At 42.0% G+C, this 19,861-nt stretch overlaps 1 protein-coding gene across 3 annotated transcripts in view; it reads left to right on the forward strand.

The window, feature by feature from the left end:
* NAP1L4 (nucleosome assembly protein 1 like 4) overlaps positions 1-19,861 on the forward strand; it is a 62,973-nt gene that overhangs the window by 17,972 nt on the left and 25,140 nt on the right. For all 3 annotated transcript variants that reach the window (XM_082845197.1, XM_082845196.1, XM_082845198.1), the window contains exons 2-5: positions 1,254-1,284; positions 2,280-2,338; positions 10,905-11,004; positions 13,904-14,045. In XM_082845197.1, coding sequence (XP_082701323.1) covers positions 1,271-1,284; positions 2,280-2,338; positions 10,905-11,004; positions 13,904-14,045 — 315 coding nt within the window. In that variant the 5' untranslated portion in view covers positions 1,254-1,270. The remainder of the gene's footprint in view (positions 1-1,253; positions 1,285-2,279; positions 2,339-10,904; positions 11,005-13,903; positions 14,046-19,861) is intronic.

The raw sequence follows: 19,861 nt of genomic DNA on the forward strand, positions 1-19,861 counted from the left end.
GCGCAGCAACGAAGAACCAACGCGGCCAAAAATAAATACATTTATTTATTTAAAAAAAAAAAAAGATAAAGCTTTGGAATAGCCCGGATGCGGCTGTATGTATGCAGCAGATTGCGGAGGAGCTAAGCTGGGAGGTGTAGGAATTCGGGTTTCTGTGTGGAGTGACTTTGGACTCAGCAGAAGGTGATGGGGACCGTTGGAGGGTTTTTCCTCTCCTGATTTTCATTTGTTTCCTTAAATCATTTAGCTTTTTGAAAAAGATAATGTAACATTTATGTAGTGTTTCGAATTTTTAAAGTAATTACAATGTTTTATTTTGAAACAGAATTACCTAAGAAAGATGCACTTAAAACAATCGTAGTTCATAAATTCCATTTGGAGCTATATTTCCTAACTGAAGCGTTATTGTTCTCTTTGACCCTGAAGCACTGATGAAGGGGTCTGGGCTTTGCTCAGATACCGAAGAATGAGTCATCGACCAGTTGTCAGCTTGAAACCACCCCTCAGAGGGGCATCTGAAGTGGATTTAAGACATCTAGGACTAAGGAAATGTGATCACCAAGCCTGACTGTTTTTAGCTCTGCATTTAGATAGGGCTTTGAAATTGTACTAATATCAAGTTCTGTTTAAGTCATAAATGTCTTAGAACCCACCTTTAATATTTATAGGTAGAAAGTCACCAATCTGGAGATAATCTTTTTTTATATGTCTCTTGTAAAAGTGGGATCATAATTGAGTGTATTACATGATGTTTTTACACAAGTACTGCATCTTCAGTGTAGAAGTAGTAGAACATACAGAATAAACAAAATTTTAAAATCATTCTGAGTTAGGGTTTGAAAGGCAATGTGAGCACCAGTAAACTCTTTGAATTGCTCTAAAATAATTGTCTAGCATAAATAAATGTTCCTGTTTCTGAAACTTATTATAGACATAAGGCAAGTTAAAATTGATGAATTGTCTTTATTCTGAAGTCTGGTCATTTTAGTGCCAACAAGAGAAATTTTTTATGAGTAAATGTGCTTGCACTGAAAGACGTATAAGTTTTTAATTTGATGAGTTTTCACAAGTGTGTGTATGCAGGTAACCAGTACCCCATTCAAGGTCTTGACATTTCCATCACCCCAGAGCAGTCCCTCTTGCCCCTCCTTACGAGGTCCTCATCCCCCACTGAAAATCACTGTGAAAAGAGTACATTTGAAAATTTTTTTGTCTGTGAATTGTTAGTAATGTTAATTCTTTTTGATTTGTAGGAGATAAAAGCATTCAGATGGCAGATAACAGGTAAGCCACAATGGACTTTGTTTATTGGAGTTTAAATTTTAGTTGGTGAGCAAGAGGCAAGCCTATTTCTGTAAACACCATGAGGTGCTCCAGGTGATGGCTCTTTCCCCTGTGTTTACACCATGAGGTGCTCCAGGTGATGGCTCTTTCCCCTGTGTTTACACCATGAGGTGCTCCAGGTGATGGCTCTTTCCCCTGTGTTTACACCATGAGGTGCTCCAGGTGATGGCTCTTTCCCCTGTGTTTACACCATGAGGTGCTCCAGGTGATGGCTCTTTCCCCTGTGTTTACACCATGAGGTGCTCCAGGTGATGGCTCTTTCCCCTGTGTTTACACCATGAGGTGCTCCAGGTGATGGCTCTTTCCCCTGTGTTTACACCATGAGGTGCTCCAGGTGATGGCTCTTTCCCCTGTGTTTACACCATGAGGTGCTCCAGGTGATGGCTCTTTCCCCTGTGTTTACACCATGAGGTGCTCCAGGTGATGGCTCTTTCCCCTGTGTTTACACCATGAGGTGCTCCAGGTGATGGCCCTTTCCCCTGTGTTTACACCATGAGGTGCTCCAGGTGATGGCTCTTTCCCCTGTGTTTACACCATGAGGTGCTCCAGGTGATGGCTCTTTCCCCTGTGTTTACACCATGAGGTGCTCCAGGTGATGGCTCTTTCCCCTGTGTTTGAGCCATAAAGAACCTGCTTTAGGTGTGAAAAGTGTGTCATATATTGATACTAAAAACCTTTATGTTTTTAGAGACTTTGTGTGGCTGTCCCACAGAGCCACTGTGGGCACGGTCCTGACAGCTTGGCAAGGTGGTTTTTTTTAATAACGGTGAGGAAAGTATTTCATAGGTAACACGTGTGTGTCTGTAGTTGTCTTCTGCTCAAATCTGAAGTTACTGTGGAGACACCTCTTAATGTGTTAAATAAGAAAAACGCCATTGTGCTATTTATCTGTGAAACTTTTTTTAGAGTAATACTTTTTAAATATATTGTTTTAGTTTTTCAGATGGAGTTCCTTCAGATTCCTTGGAAGCTGCTAAAAATGCAAGTAATACAGGTCAGTTCACTGCACATGGGAAAGTGACCCGTTGGAGAGTTTGCGTGCAGAGCAGGGAGGCTCCTACTCAAACCTCGGAAATCAAGTGAATAGCACAGTGCACCTCTACCTGCCGTCTCTCGCTGTTAGCGCTGATTACCAGGCGCTCAGGCTTTTTTCACCTGTGCCTTTACTTCTCTTCCCGTGATTATTCTGAAGCACGTCCCAGATATCATATTATTTTGATATGATCATAAATTCATAGATATATTACTTTTCCTCCATTTTCTTTTTTTTTAATACATTTATTTATTTATTTTTGGCTGCGTCGGGTCTTCGTTGCTGTGCACGGGCTTTCTCTAGTTGCGGAGAGCGGGGGCTGCTCTTAGTTGCAGTGCGCAGGCTTCTCATTGCGGTGGCTTCTCTTGTTGCGGAGCACGGGCTCTAGAGCGCATGCTCAGTAGTTGTGGTGCGCGGGCTTAGTTGTTCCATGGCATATAGGATCTTCCTGGACCAGGGCTCGAACCCATGTCCCCTGCATTGGCAGGCGGATTCTCAACCGTTGCGCCTCCAGGGAAGGCCCTTTCCTCCGTTTTCAAGTATTTATCTATGCTTGTTTTTCCCTCTGAACTGTTTGAAAGCAAGTTGTGGATATTCTGGCTTTTTCTTCCTAAAACAATTTAGTATAAATTTCCTAAAAACTAGGATAAAGTCTCATAACCACAGTGCCATTACCACAACCAAGAAATTTAATGTTGGTCCAATACTATTAGCTAATGTACAGTCATGTTTATATTCTCCTGGTTTTCTCAGCATTTCTTTTACCTCCATACCCCACACTCAAATCCAGAGCTGGCCAAGGATCATGTATCACGTTTAGTTCTGTCCCCTTTATTCTAGAGTTATCTCCCCACCTTTTTTACCCTTCCTCGCAGGGACACATCAGCAGGCTGTGTGCTCCAGCTGTCTTGTAGAATGCTCTGGATGGGTCTCGTGGTTTTGTCCTCACTAGATTCAGGGTAGATGTCTTGGCAAGACGAGCACATAGGCGACCTGATGGAGTGGAATGCAGTTAGGCCTGTGACGGGGCTCCCGAGAGTGCTGACGTGGTGAAGACAGTGTCTGCCGGTCTCTGCCCTTAGGGTCCTTGGAGTAAAGAAGCTGTTGGGCACCCTGCGGGAATCCTGTTCTCCGTAAGACTCTTAAGTAGGGATTTGGGCACCACTGATGATCCTTGCTGAATGCGTGATGACATTGGTGGTCACCAAAGGGTGTTTTTCTAATCCTGTCAATCTGACTAACATATTAACATCTATTAAAGAAATACTTCCCTACTTCCCCGCTACCCCATTTTAATGTTACTATAGACTCATGGATTAGCTTTTTATTCAGTGTTTAATCATTTGCCATCATTATTCTTTTTTAATAAATTAATTATTTTATACAGCAGGTTCTTATTAGTTATCCATTTTATAAACATCAGTGTATACATGTCAATCCCAATCACCCAATTCATCACACCACCAGCCCCACTCCCTGCTGCTTTCCCCCCTTGGTGTCCATACGTTTGTTCTCTACATCTGTGTCTCAATTTCTGCCCTGCAAACCGGTTCATCTGTACCATTTTTCTACGTTCCACATATATTTGTTAATATACGATATTTGTTTTTCTCTTTCTGACTTCACTCTGTATGACAGTCTCTAGATCCATCCACATCTCTACAAATGACCCAATTTCGTTCCTTTTGATGGCTGAGTAATACTCCATTGTATATATGTGCCACATCTTCTTTATCCATTCATCTGTCGATGGACACTTAGGTTGCTTCCATGTCCTGGCTACTGTAAATAGTGCTGCAGCAAACACTGGGGTGCATGTGTCTTTTTGAATTATGGTTTTCTCTGGGTATATGCCCAGTACTGGGATTGCTGGGTCATATGGTAATTCTATTTTTGGTTTTTTAAGGAACCTCCATACTGTTCTCCATAGTGGCTGTATCGATTTACATCCCCACCAACAGTGCAAGAGGGTTCCCTTTTCTCTACACCCTGTCCAGCATTTGTTTGTAGATTTTCTGATGATGCCCATTCTAACTGGTGTGAGGTGATACCTCATTGTAGTTTTGATTTGCATTTCTCTAATAATTAGTGATATTGAGCAGCTTTTCATGTGCTTCTTGGCCATCTGTATGTCTTCTTTGGAGAAATGTCTATTTAGGTCTTCTGCCCATTTTTGGATTGGGTTCTTTGTTTTTTTAATGTTGAGCTGCATGACCTGTTTATATATTTTGGAGATTAATCCTTTGTCCATTGATTCATTTGCGAATATTTTCTCCCATTCTGAGGGTTGTCTTTTCGTCTTGTGTATGGTTTCCTTTGCTGAGCAAAAGCTTTTAAGTTTCATTAGGTCCCATTTGTTAATTTTTGTTTTTATTTCCATTACTCTAGGAGGTGGATCAGAAAAGATCTTGCTGTGATTTATGTCAGAGTGTTCTTCCTATGTTTTCCTCTAAGAGTTTTATAGTGTCTGGTCTTACATTTAGGTCTCTAACCCATTTTGAGTTTATTTGTGTGTATGGTGTTAGGGAGTATTCTAATTTCATTCTTTTACATGTAGCTGTCCAGTTTTCCCAACACCACTTATTGAAGAGACTGTCTTTTCTCCATTGTATATTCTTGCCTCCTTTGTCATAGATTAGTTGACCATATGTGCATGGGTTTACCTCTGGGCTTTCTATCTTGTTCCGTTGATCTATGTTTCTGTTTTTGTGCCAGTACCATATTGTCTTGATTACTGTAGCTTTGTAGTATAGTCTGAAATCAGGGCGTTTGATTCCTCCAGCTCCGTTTTTTTCCCTGAAAACTGCTTTGGCTCTTTGGGGTCTTTTGTGTCTCCATACAAATTTTAAGATTTTTTGTTCTAGTTCTGTAAAAAATGCCATTGGTAATTTGATAGGGATTACACTGAATCTGTAGATTACTTTGGGTAGTATAGTCATTTTCACAGTATTGATTCTTCCAATCCAAGAACATGGTATATCTCTCCATCTGTTGGTATCACCTTTAATTTCTTTCATCACTGTCTTATAGTTTTGTGCATACAGGTCTTTTGTCCCCCTGGGTAGGTTTATTCCTAGGTATTTTCTTCTTTTTGTTGCAGTGGTAAATGGGAGTGTTTCCTTAATTTCGCTTTCAGATTTTTCATCACTAGTGTATAGGAATGCAAGAGATTTCTGTGCATTAATTTTGTATCCTGCAACTTTACCAAATTCATTGTTTAGCTCTAATAGTTTTCTGGTGGCATCTTTAGGATTCTCTATGTATAGTATCATGTCACCTGCAAACAGTGACAGTTTTACTTCTTCTTTTCCAATTTGTATTCCTTTTATTTCTTTTTCTTCTCTGATTGCCATGGCTAGGACTTCCAAAACTATGTTGAATAATAGTGGTGAGAGTGGACATCCTTGTCTTGTTCCTGATCTTAGAGGAAATGCTTTCAGTTTTTCACCATTGAGAATGATGTTTGCTGTGGATTTGTCATATATGGCCTTTATTATGTTGAGGTAAGTTCCCTCTATGCCCACTTTCTGGAGAGTTTTTACCATAAATGGTGTTGAATTCTGTCAAAAGCTTTTTCTGCATCTATTGAGATGATCATATGGTTTTTCTCCTTCAGTTTGTTAATGTGGTGTATCACATTGATTGATTTGCTTATATTGAAGAATCCTTGCTTCCCTGGGATAAATCCCACTTGATCATGGTGTATGATCCTTTTAATGTGTTGTTGGCTTCTGTTTGCTAGTATATTGTTGAGGATTTTTCCATCTATATTCATCAGTGATACTGGTAATTTTCTTTTTTTGTAGTATCTTTGTCTGTTTTTGGTATCAGGGTGACGGTGATGGCCTCATAGATTGAGTTTGGGAGTGTTCCTTCCTCTGCAGTTTTTTGGAAGAGTTTGAGAAGAATGGGTGTTAGCTCTTCTCTAAATGTTTGATAGAATTCACCCGTGAAGCCATCTGGTCCTGAACTTTTGTTTGTTGGAAGATTTTTAATCACAGTTTCAATTTCATTACTTGTGATTGGTCCGTTCATATTTTCTATTTCTTCCTGGTTCAGTCTTGGAAGGTTATACCTCTCTAAGGATTTGTCCATTTCTTCCAGGTTGTCCATTTTATTGGCATAGGGTTGCTTGTAGTAGTCTCTTAGGATGCTTTGTATTTCTGTGGTGTCTGTTGTAACTTCTCCTTTTTCATTTCTAATTTTATTGATTTGAGTACTCTCTCTCTTTTTCTTGATGAGTCTGGCTAATGGTTTACCAATTTTTTTTATCTTCTCAAAGAACCAGCTTTTAGTTTTATTGATCTTTGCTCTTGTTTTCTTTATTTCTATTTCATTTATTTCTGCTCTGATCTTTATGATTTCTTTCCTTCTGCTAACTTTGGGTTTTGTTTGTTCTTCTTTCTCTGGTTCCTTTAGGTGTGAGGTTAGATTGTTTATTTGAGATGTTTCTTGTTTCTTGAGGTAGGCTTGTATAGCTATAAACTTCCCTCTTAGAACTGCTTTTGCTTCATCCCATAGGTTTTGGATTGTCATATTTTCATTGCCATTTGTCTCTTGGTATTTTTTAATTTCCTCTTTGATTTCTTCAGTGATCTCTTGGTTATTTAGTAACGTATTGTTTAGCCTCCATGTGTTTGTGTTTTTTACGTTTTTTCCCCTGGAATTGATTTCTAATCTCATAGTGTTGTGGTCAGAAAAGATGCTTGATACGATTTCAGTTTTCTTAAATTTACTGAGGCTTGATTTGTGACCTAAGATGTGATCTGTCCTGGAGAATATTCCATGAGCACTTGAGAAGAAAGTGTAATCTGCTGTTTTGGGATGGAATATCCTATAAATATCAATTAAATCTATCTGGTCGGGCTTCTCTGGTGGCGCAGTGGTTGAGAGTCCACCTGCCGATGCAGGGGACACGGGTTTGTGCCCCGGTCCGGGAAGATCCCACATGCCGCAGAGCAGCTGGGCCTGTGAGCCATGGCCGCTGAGCCTGCGCGTCTGGAGCCTGTGCTCCGCAATGGGAGAGGCCACAACAGTGAGAGTCCCGTGTACCGCAAAAAAAAAAAAAAAAAAAAATCTATCTGGTCTATTGTGTCGTTCAAAGCATGTATTTACTTACTAATTTTCTGTTTGGATGATCTGTCCATTGGTGTAAGTGAGGTGTTAAATTCCCCCACTATTGTGTTACTGTCGACTTCCTCTTTTATAGCTGTTAGCAGTTGCCTTATGTATTGAGGTGCTCCTATGTTAGGTGCATATATATTTATAATTGTTATATCTTCTTCTTGGATTGATCCCTTGATCATTATGTACTGTCCTTCCTTGTCTCTTGTAACATTCTTTATTTTAAAGTCTATTTTATCTGATATGAGTATTGCTACTCCAGCTTTCTTTCGATTTCTGTTTGCATGGAATATCTTTTTCCATTCCCTCGCTTTCAGTCTGTATGTGTCCCTGGGTCTGAAGTGGGTCTCTTGTAGACAGCATATATATGGGTCTTGTTTTTGTATCTATTCAGCGAGCCTGTGTCTTTTGGTTGGAGCATTTAATCCATTCACGTTTAAGGTAATTATCGATATGTATGTTCTTATTACCTTTTTCTAAATTGTCTTGGGTTTGCTTTTGTAGGTCCTTTTCTTCTCTTGTGTTTCCCACTTAGAGAAGTTCCTTTAGCAATTGTTGTAGAGCTGGTTTGGTGGTGCTGAATTCTCTTAGCTTTTGCTTGTCTGTAAAACCTTTGATTTCTCTATCAAATCTGAATGAGATCCTTGTGGGGTAGAGTAATCTTGGTTGTAGGTTCTTCCCTTTCATCACTTTAAATATATCATGCCACTCCCTTCTGGCTTGTAGAGATTCTGCTGAGAAATCAGCTGTTAACCTTATGGGAGTTCCCTTGTATGTTATTTGTCATTTCTCCCTTGCTGCTTTCAATAATTTTTCTTTGTTTTTAATTTTTGTCAGTTTGATTACTGTGTGTCTCAGCATGTTTCTCCTTGGGTTTATCCTGTATGGGACTCTCTGCACTTCCTGGACTTGGGTGGCTATTTCCTTTCCCATGTTAGGGAAGTTTTCGACTATAATCTCTTCAAATATTTTCTCGGGTCCTTTCTCTCTCTCTTCTCCTTCTGGGACCCCTGTAATGCAAATGTTGTTGCGTTTAATGTTGTCCCAGAGGTCTCTTAGGCTGTCTTCATTCTTTTCATTCTTTTTTCTTTATTCTGTTCCGCAGCAGTGAATTCCACCATTCTGTCTTCCAGGTCACTTATCTGTTCTTCTGCCTCAGTTATTCTGCTATTGATTCCTTCTAGTGTATTTTTCATTTCAGTTATTGTATTGTTCATCTCTGTTTGTTTGTTCTTTAATTCTTCTAGATCTTTGTTAAACATTTCTTGCATCTCCTCGATCTTTGCCTCCATTCTTTTTCCGAGGTCCTGGATCATCTTCACTATCATTATTCTGAATTCTTTTTCTGGAAGGTTGCCTATCTCCACTTCATTTAGTTGTTTTTCTGGGGTTTTATCTTGTTCCTTCATCTGGTACATAGCCCTCTGCCTTTTCATCTTTGTCTTTCTGTGAATGTGGTTTTTGTTCCACAGGCTGCAGGATTGTAGTTCTTCTTGCTTCTGCTGTCTGCCCTCTGGTGGATGAGGCTATCTAAGAGGCTTGTGCCAGTTTCCTGATGGGAGGGACTGGTGGTGGGTAGAGCTGGGTGTTGCTCTGGTAGGCAGAGCTCAGTAAAACGTTAATCCGCTTGTTTGCTGATGGGTTGGGCTGGGTTCCCTCCTGTTGGTTGTTTGGCCTCAGGCGACCCAACACTGGAGCCTACCCAGGCTCTTTGGTGGGGCTAGTGGTGGTCTCTGGGAGGGCTCACCCCAAGGAGTACTTCCCAGAATTTCTACTGCCAGTGTCCTTGTCCCCCTGGTGAGCCACAGCCATCCCCCACCTCTGCAGGAGACCCTCCAACACTAGCAGGTAGGTCTGGTTCAGTCTCCCCTGGGGTCACTGCTCCTTCCCCTGGGTCCTGATGCGCACACTACTTTGTGTGTGCCCCCCAAGAGTGGAGTCTCTGTTTCCCCCAGTCCTGTCAGAGTCCTGTAATCAAATCCCGCTAGCCTTCAAAGTCTGATTCTCTGGGAATTCCTCCTCCCATTGGCGGACCCCCAGGTTGGGAAGCCTGACGTGGGGCTCAGAACCTTCCCTCCAGTGGGTGGACTTCTGTGGTATAAGTGTTCTCCAGTTTGTGAGTCACCCACCCAGCAGTTACGGGATGTGATTTTACTGTGATTGCACCCCTCCTACCATCTCATAGTGGCTTCTCCTTTGTCTTTGGTTGTGGGGTGTCTTTTTGGTGAGTTCCGGTGTCTTCCTATCGATCATTGTTCAGCAGTTAGTTGTGATTCTGGTGTCCTCGCAGGAGGGAGTGAGCGCACGTCCTTCTACTCCACCATCTTCCCTCACTGTCCATCGTTATTCTTTTTTGTGTGCAGATTGTCCCATTTGCCAATGGGGTCCCTGTAAGCTGGCTTCTGTGTCCTTTTGCTGCGTCCCCATCCATTTTGAGTTCTCTGTAGCTTTGTGGCATAGGCGATGGTCCATTTTCCCTTGAACTTTCCTTTCCCCAGACCTGGAATCTACATTTATGCAAGGAGGCCTGTATGTTTTAGTTGGGACAGAGATTTAAAAACCAAAATATAAATCCCATCTGCCATTCTTTCTAGACCTTTCAGTGGCCAGAACTAGCGATGTGTGTTTGTGTATATGTTTAGTATTTACATACAGTTTTGTATATACACAGTTACATATGTTTTATACACATACACGGTGCTTCATGTTAATGATTGGGATTGTAGTTAAAAGGTAAAATTGAGTGCATACATGTTGTATTCAGCTTGCCCGCATCACTGTCTTACAAAAGGTGGGGGAGAACTCTAGGTCTGCGCTGCCTTTTGAGTCGGGTGAGGGCCCTAAGTTTGGGATTCCATACAGTGTCGCTGAGAGGGAATCTTTTCAACACAGAGCCTGTGCCGCGAGCCAGGTGTGAGCCAGTCTGGCACAGCTGACCTCCCTCTCAGCGTCGTGTTTGTTCTTCAGGAGTCGGTACAGTGTGTGTGAGCTGTCGAGGTCGCAGGGCAGAGGGGCGGGGGCTCCTGGGAGGAGGCGGGTTTGGGCAGGAGGGCAGGGTGGGTGAAGGTGGAGGCAGAGAGCGCCTGGAAGGTCTGGTGCCCCCAGGGAGCTGGTGGGAGTCGCGCTTTCCTGAGCTGGGGCACAAGTGCGAGCTGATTTCCTGAGCCACGGGCACCTTGTCCCCGTCCTCGGCTTCCGGAAGGGAGGTAGACTGCCTGAACTTAGCAAGTGACAGTGTCCTCGGCGGGGACTGGGGGCTTGTGCCGCTAAGGTGAGGAGCAGAACTCTCCAGGTACCCCCGGTGTGTTTATAACCATCCCCTCGGTGATTAACACGGAGGATCGAATGCCTTTACAAGTAAATGTTTTTGAAACAGATGTTGTTTCTTTTTAACTCTTGATAGAAAAGCTCGCAGACCAGGTGATGCAGAATCCTCAAGTTTTGGCAGCTTTACAGGAACGACTTGACAGTGTCTCCCACACTCCTTCGAGCTACATCGAGACGTAAGTATGCTGCGAGGGAGACGACGCAACTTTAAGAGACAAGAAACCTCTCCTGGTTCCTTAGACTAGGAATAAGTATGTTTTTCATTCAGTAGACCTTGCCTGCTGAGAGCCAGGCTCTGGGGTCCCGAAGGTGACTGCTGGGGTCAGAGCCTGGTAGAGGCTACAGGCCTGTGACGGCCAGGGTAGTGCGGTGTGTCAAGTTATGGGCGAGTGTACGGTGCCAGCCTGCAGGGTGAGAGGCCTTCACAGGTCCCGTGAGCAGGCGGAGTGGGGCGTCAGCAGGGGGCGGAGGTACAGGCAGATGGGGGCAGTGCTTTCTCTTCACGGTGGCTCCTGGTTCGCTAAGAGACCCAGTCCTGCCCGGCTCACCTACGTGAGCCTGCAACAGCGAAACGTGGCTTATTTGGACGAGGTCTGTGTCTTTGTTGTACTGCACAGTGAACACCGTAAGGATGCCCACCCTCCAGGCCCTTGGACTGCTCGTCTCGGGGCCTCAGCTGCTCCGGGCTTCCCTCCTCCGGTCAGTGCACGGCTGCGTCTCAGAGAGTCACCCCGCACACACACTGGCTGGCCCACGTTGGGCTGGGGACAAGGGGGCACAGAGGGGGCACGCTTGGGGTCTGCTCTGCCCGTAGAGAGGGTTCTTCCGGGGGGTGACCTAGTGGGGAAGGTGGGGTGTGGTGATGCTGGGTGCAGGTAGGAGAGCTGAGTGTAAGTGGTGCTTTCTAGTTTCTGGCTTCAGAAACTGGGTGAATGGGGTGGGTGGCATTCACTGAGAGGAAATGGGGGAGGGGAACAAGGTTTTGTGCGATAGAATTAGTTCCACGTTCCATGCTGTACGTAACGTGCCTGTTGTGGGGAGAAGAATGGTGTGTAGTTATTCTTACTGTCTGGAGGCTGGCCGGGGAGGATATCTGGGTTCAGTTGGCTTAGAGGTCCTTGTATTTTTACTCCATTAGGAAGATTAGAAAGTTAGGAAATAACGTTAGGTTGTGTAATTAACGTAGAAAAGAAGTACAGATGTTTATGTATTCAGCGTTACTAAATTCTTACTCTGCTTTGTCCTTGTTCTCTAACTAGCAGTAGTTCTAGAACGGTTTCTGTAGTTGGCAGTCTGTAGTGAAGGACCTTCGTCAAAACTGAGGTTGCCGTGGGTATGATTATACCAGGACAGGGTCCTTTGTGATTCAAGGCTTTTCCACCACACTTGACCCTCTGTATCCACGGGTTCCCTGGGTTGTAGATTTGCAGATTCAACCAACTGCGGATCAAAAATATTGGGGGAAAACTTTTCCAGAAAGTTCCAGAAAGCAAAACTTGAATTTGCCTCACGCCAGCAACTATTTACATAACATTTACATTGTATTAGGTATGTAAGCAATCTAGTGCTGATATATAGTGTACGGGAGGATGTGCTTAGTGTGCAAACACTGTACCATTTCATATAAGGGACTTGAGCATCCATGGGTTTTGATATTCACAGGGTTCTGGAACCAGTCCCCCTTGATGGCTGTATTTTCTAAACAGTGCTGTGCTTGGGAGCTGCCTGGTACTGTATACCATTAGAGTAATGCCAGCCCTGCCCTTGAGGAGTCAGCCCACGTGGAGGAGGACTCAGAGGGCAGGACCCAGGCCCACCAAGGGGGATAGCGTGGGTCTTTGTGGGGCCCAGGAGTCTGCTCTTTTTTTAAAAAAAATAATTTATTTGGTTGCACCGGGTCTTAGTTGCGGCAGGTGGGCTCCTTAGTTGCAGCATGTGGGATCTAATTTCTGACCAGCGATGGAACCTGGGCCCCCTGCATTGGGAGAGCAGCATCTTAACTAACCACTGCACCACCAGGGAAGTCCGCAGTAGTCTGCTGTTTGTTCCAGATTGGGACTCAGGACTTCAGGTTAAACAAATGATTTTAATGGGTTTAAAATGTTTTTTCCCTTCTGATTTATAAAAGTAAGGCATACAAACTAAAATGTTTCTTAGAAGGTAAAAAGTATCAAAGGGCTAAGGAGCTGGTAGTTGTCTGACTCTAGACTAGAATGCACGCCTTGTCTCTGTCGTCTCTGGTTTTTCCCTTGCTGTGTCTGACTAGACTAGAATGCACGCTTTGTCTCTGTCGTCTCTGGTTTTTCCCTTGCTGTGTCAGCAGGAGCTCGTCCTGTGGTGCTGAGTATTCCTTGAGGACACGGTTGTGGACAGGCCGTTTTAATCCTGCCCATCTTGTCATTGTTCCCAGTCTTTCACTTTTACAAATAATACATCAGTGGTCACTCCAGCACATAAACATTTGGTTATTTCCTTAGGATAAATTCTTAGAAGTAGATGCAAAGAATATTTTCAAGGTTCTTGTTTACCCTTAAGAAAGATGAGTCAATTAGAGGGCCTCTGCCCTCAGCCTCATCAAACCTGGGAATTTCTAAAATTTTCTTCTCTCTTTTATTTAAAAAAATTTTTTTGGCCGCACCTTGAGGCTTGCGGGATCTTACTTCCCCGACCAGGGGTTGAACCAGGCCCTCAGCAGTGACAGTGCAGAGTCCTAAGCACTGGACCGCCAGGGAAGTCCCCCCTGGGAATTATTTTTTAATTGCCAATTTGGTAAGGAAGAGACAGCAGTTCTTTTAAATTTACATTCTTTTGGATATTTCATGAGATTGGACCTTTCTTCCGTGTTTCATTATTTGTATTTTTTGTGAATTATCTTTCAGCTTCCTCCTCTACCACCGCCCTGCTTTTGTTGGGGGGGCGGGGAGGTGGTGTTTGTCCTTAATGATTTTTAGGAGCTCTTTTTCATGGTAAGGGTGTTAATTCTATGTTAATGTTAATTTATTTTAGTAAAAAATAAGCATGCCGCCTTATTTTGCAGGCATATGGATGTTTTATTTTTTATTCCCTCTCTTTTAGTTTACCTAAAGCAGTAAAAAGAAGAATCAATGCACTGAAACAGCTTCAGGTGAAATGTGCTCATATAGAAGCCAAGTTCTATGAAGAAGTTCATGACTTGGAAAGAAAGTATGCAGCATTATACCAGCCTCTCTTTGACAAGGTAGGGAACTCTGTTAGTAAACTTAATTAGTATATTTCAGAAAGTTCTTCAGGCAAAATATCCAGATGTACCCAGTGAATCATTGAATGTTACTCTTTTTTTTTGACATCTTCATTGGAGTATAATTGCTTTACAGTGGTGTGTTAGTTTCTGCTGTATAACAAAGTGAATCAGCTATACATATATCCCCGTATCTCCTCCCTCTTGCCTCTCCCCACCCTCCCTATCCCACCCCTCTAGGTGGACACAAAGCACCGAGCTGATCTCCATGTGCTATGTGGCTGCTTCCCACTAGCTATCTGTTTTACATTTCGTAATGTATATATGTCCATGCCACTCTCTCACGTCGTCCCAGCTTACCCTTCCCCCTCACAGTGTCCTCAACTCCATTTTCTATGTCTGTGTCTTTATTTCTGTCCTGCCCCTAGGTTCTTCGGAACCATTTTTTTTTTTAGATTCCATATATATGTGTTAGTGTACGGTATTTGTTTTTCTCTTTCTGACTTACTTCACTCTGTATGACAGACTCTAGGTCCATCCACCTCACTACAAATAACTCAATTTCGTTTCTTTTTATGGCTGAGTGATATTCCATTGTATATATGTGCCACATCTTCTTTATCCATTCATCTGTCGATGGACACTTATATTGCTTCCATGTCCTGGCTATTGTAAATAGAGCTGCAGTGAACATTGTGGTACATGACTCTTTGAATTATGGTTTTCTCAGGGTATATGCCCGGTAGTGGAATTGCTGGGTTGTATGGTAATTCTATTTTTAGTTTTTTAAGGAAGCTCCTTGCTGTTCTCCATAGTGGCTGTATCAATTTACATTCCCACCAACAGTGCAAGAGGGTTCCCTTTTCTCCACATTTATTGTTTGTAGATTTTTTGATGATGGCCATTTTGACTGGTGTGAGGTGATACCCCATTGTAGTTTTGATTTGCATTTCTCTAATAATTAGTGATGTTGAGCATCCTTTCATGTGTTTGTTGGCAATCTGTATATCTTCTTTAGAGAAATGTCTATTTAGGTCTTCTGCCCATTTTTGGATTGGGTTGTTTTTTTTTTGTTTTTTTTTTGCGGTACACGGGCCTCTCACTGTTGTGGCCTCTCCTGTTGCAGAGCACAAGCTCAGCGGCCACGGCTCACGGGCCCAGCCGCTCCACGGCATGTGGGATCTTCCCGGACTGGGGCACAAACCCATGTCCCCTGCGTCGGCAGGCGGACTCTCAACCACTGCGCCACCAGGGAAGCCTGTTTTTTTTTGATATTGAGCTACATGAACTGCTTGTAAATTTTGGAGATTAATCCTTTGTCAGTTGCTTCATTTGCAAATACTTTCTCACATTCTGAGGGTTGTCTTTTCATCTTGTTTGTGTTTTCCTTTGCTGTGCAAAAGCTTTTGAGTTTCATTAGGTCCCATTTCTTTATTTTTGTTTTTATTTTCATTTCTCTAGGAGGTGGGTCAAAAAGGATCTTGCTATGATTGATGTCGTAGAGTGTTCTGCCTATGTTTTCCTATAAGAGTTTGATAGTGTCTGGCCTTACATTTAGGTCTTTAATCCGTTTTGAGTTTATTTTTGTGTATGGTGTTAGGGAGTGTTCTAACTTCATTCTTTTGCATGTAGCTGTCCAGTTTTCCCAGCACCACTTACTGAAGAGGCCATCCTTTCTCCATTGTATATTCTTGCCTCCTTTATCAAAAACAAGGTGACCGTAGGTGCGTGGGTTTATCTCTGGGCTTTCTATCCTGTTCCATTGATCTGTATTTCTGATTCTGTGCCATTACCATACTGTTTTGATTACTGTAGCTTTGTAGTATAGTCTGAAGTCAGGGAGCCTGATTCCTCCACCTCCGTTTTTCTTTCTCAAGGTTGTTTTGGCTCTTTGGGGTCCTTTGTGTTTCCATACAAATTGTGAAATTTTTTGTTCTAGTTCTGTGAAAAATGCCATTGGTAATTTGATAGGGATTGCATTGAATCTGTAGATTACTTTGGGTAGTATAGTTATTTTAATATTGTTGATTCTTCCAATCCAAGAACACAGTATATCTCGCCATCTGTTTGTATCATCTTTAATTTCTTTCATCGTCTTATAGTTTTCTGCATACAGGTCTTTTGTCTCATTTGGTAGGTTTATTCCTAGGTATTTTCTTCTTTTTGTTGCAGTGGTAAATGGGAGTGTTTCCTTAATTTCTCTTTCAGATTTTTCATCACTAGTGTATAGGAATGCAAGAGATTTCTGTGTGTTAATTTTGTATCCTGCTACTTTACCAAGTTCATTGATTAGCTCTAGTAGTTCTCTGGTAGCATCTTTTGGATTCTCTACGTAGCGTATCACGTCATCTGCAAACAGTGACAGCTTTACTTCTTCTTTTCCAGTTTGGATTCCTTTTATTTCTTTTTCTTCTCTGATGTAGCTAAAACTTCCAAAGCTATGTTGAATAATGGTGAGAGTGGACAACCTTGTCTTTTTCCTGATCTTGGAGGAAATAGTTTCAGTTTTTCACCATTGAGAATGATGTTGGCTGTGGGTTTGTCATATATGGCCTTTATTATGTTGAGGTAAGTTCCCTCTATGCCTACTTTCTGGAGAGTTTTTATCAAAAGTGGGTGTTGAATTTTGTTGAAAGTTTTTTCTGCATCTATTGAGATGATCATATGGTTTTTCTCCTTCAGTTTGTTAATATGGTCTATCACATTGATTGATTTGCATATATTGAAGAATCCTTGCATCCCTGGGATAAACCCCACTTGATGATGGTGTATGATCCTTTTAATGTTCTGTTGGATTGTTTGCTAGTATTTTGTTGAGGATTTTTGCATCTATGTTCATCAGTGATACTGGCCTGTAGTTTTTTTTCTCTGTGACATCTTTGTCTGGTTTTGGTATCAGGGTTATGGTGGCCTCGTAGAATGAATTTGGGAGTGTTCCTCCCTCTGCTATATTTTGGAAGAGCTTGAGAAGGATAGGTGTTAGCTCTTCTCTAAATGTTTGATAGAATTTGCATGTGAAGCCGTCTGGTCCTGGGCTTTTGTTTGTTGGAAGATTTTAAATCACAGTTTCAATTTCAGTGCTTGTGATTGGTCTGTTTATATTTTCTATTTTATCCTGGTACAGTCTCGGAAGGTTGTGCTTTTCTAAGAACGTTTACATTTCTTCCAGGTTGTCCATTTTATTGGCATAGAGTTGCTTGTAGCAATCTCTCATGATCCTTTGTAATTCTGCAGTGTCAGTTGTTACTTCTCCTTTTACACTTCTAATTCTGTTGATTTAAGTCTTCTCCCTTTTTTTCTTGATGAGTCTGGCTAATGGTTTTACAAGTTTGTTTATCTTCTCAGAGAACCAGCTTTTAGTTTTATTGATCTTTGCTATGGTTTCCTTCATTTCTTTTTCATTTATTTCTGATCTGATCTTTATGATTTCTTTCCTTCTGCTAATTTTGGGGGGTTTTTTGTTCTTTGTCTAATTGCTTTAGGTGTAAGGTTCGGCTGTTTATTTGAGATGTTTCTTGTTTCTTTTCTTTTTTTTTTTTTTTTCTGGTACGCGGGCCTCTCACTGTTGTGGCCTCTCCCGTTGCGGAGCACGGGCTCCGGACGCGCAGGCTCAGCGGCCATGGCTCACTGGCCCAGCCGCTCCGCGGCATGTGGTGGGATCTTCCCGGGCCGGGGCACAAACCTGTGTCCCCTGCATCGGCAGGCGGACTCTCAACCACTGCGCCACCAGGGAAGCCCTGTTTCTTGTTTCTTGAGGTAGGATTGTATTGCTATAAACTTCCCTCTTAGAACTGCTTTTGCTGCATCCCATAGGTTTTGGGTCGTTGTGTTTTCATTGTCATTTGTTGCTAGTTATTGTTTTATTCCCTCTTTGATTTCTTCAGTGATCTCTTGGTTATTTAGTAGCGTATTGTTTAGCCTCCATGTATTTTGGGTTTTTTTACATATTTTTCCCTGTAATTGATATCTAGTCTCATAGCATTGTGGTTGGAAAAGATACTTGATATAATTTCAGTTTTCTTAAATTTACCAAGGCTTGATTTGTGACCCAAGATATGATCTATCCTGGAGAATGTTCCATGAGCACTTGAGATGAAAGTGTATTCTGTTGTTTTGGGATGGAATGTCCTATAAATATCAAGTCCATCTTGTTTAATGTGTCATTTAAAGCTTGTGTTTCCTTATTTATTTTCATTTTGGATGATCATCTGTCCGTTGGTGAAAGTGAGGTGTTAAAGTCCCCTGCTATGATTGTGTTACTGTCGATTTCCCCTTTATGGCTGTTAGCATTTGCCTTATGTATTGAGGTCCTCCTGTGTTGGGTGCATAAGTATTTACAGTTGTTACATCTTCTTGGATTGATCCCTTGATCATTATGTAGTGTTCTTCTTTGTCTCTTGTAATAGTCTTTATTTTAAAGTCTATTTTGTCTGATAATGAGAATTGCTACTCCAGCTTTCTTTGGATTTCCATTTGCATGGAATATCTTTTTCCATCCCCTCACTTTCAGTCTGTATGTGTCCCTAGGTCTGAAGTGGGTCTCTTGTAGACAGCATGTATACAGGTCTTGTTTTCATATCCATTCAACCAGTCTGTGTCTTTTGGTTGGAGCATTTAATCCATTTACATTTAAGGTAGATATCAATATGTATGTTCCTATGACCATTTTCTTAATTGTTTTGGGTTTGTTATTGTAGGTCTTTTCCTTCTCTTGCGTTCATGCCTAGAGAAGTTCTTTTAGCATTTGTTGTAAAGCTGGTTTGGTGGTGCTGAATTCTCTTCGCTTTTGCTTGTCTGTAAAGGTTTTAATTTCTCTGTCAAATCTGAATGGGATCCTTGTGGGGAAGAGTAATCTTGGTTGTAGGTTTTTCTCCTTCATCACTTTAAATATGTCCTGCCTCTCCCTTCTGGCTTGCAGAGTTTCTGCTGAAAGATCAGCTGTTAACCTTATGGGGATTCCCTTGTATGTTATTTGTTGTTCTTCCCTTGCTGCTTTTAATATTTTTTTCTTTGTATTTAATTTCTGATAGTTTGATTAATATGTGTCTTGGCGTGTTTCTCCTTGGGTTTATCCTGTATGGGACTCTGCACTTCCTGGACTTGATTGACTATTTCCTTCCCTATATTAGGGAAGTTTTCATCTATAATCTCTCCAAATATTTTCTCAGTCTCGTTCTTTTCTCTTCTTCTTCTGGGACCCCTATAATTCGAATGTTGATGCGTTTAATGTTGTCCCAGAGGTCTCTCTGTTTTCCCAGAGGTCTCTGAGTCCTCAATTCTTTTCATTCTTTTTTCTTTGTTCTGCTCTGTAGTTATTTCCACTATTTTATCTTCCAGGTCACTTATCCGTTCTTCTGCCTCAGTTATTCTGCTATTGATTCCTTCTAGAGAATTTTTAATTTCATTTATTGTGTTGTTCATCAGTGTTTGTTTGCTCTTTAGTTCTTCTAGTTCCTTGTTAAACGTTTTTTGTATTTTCCCCATTCTATTTCCAAGATTTTGGATCATTTTTACTATCATTACTCTGAATTTTTTTTCAGGTAGACTGGCTATTTCCTCTTCATTTGTTTGGTTTGGTGGGTTTTTACCTTCTTCATCTGCTGTGTATTCCTCTGTCTTCTCATTTTGCTTAGCTTACTGTGTTTGAGGTCTCCTTTTCGCAGGCTGCAGGTTTGTAGTTCCTGTTGTTTTTGGTGTCTGCCCCCCGTGGGTAGGGTTGGTTCAGTGAGCTGTGTAGACTTTCTGGTGGAGGGGACTGGTGACTGTGTTCTGGTGGATGAGGCTGGATCTTCTTTCTGGTGGGCAGGACCGCATCC

This window comes from Leucopleurus acutus, assembly GCF_964270905.1.
Source record: "Leucopleurus acutus genome assembly, chromosome: 8".
Lineage (NCBI taxonomy): Eukaryota > Metazoa > Chordata > Mammalia > Artiodactyla > Delphinidae > Leucopleurus > Leucopleurus acutus.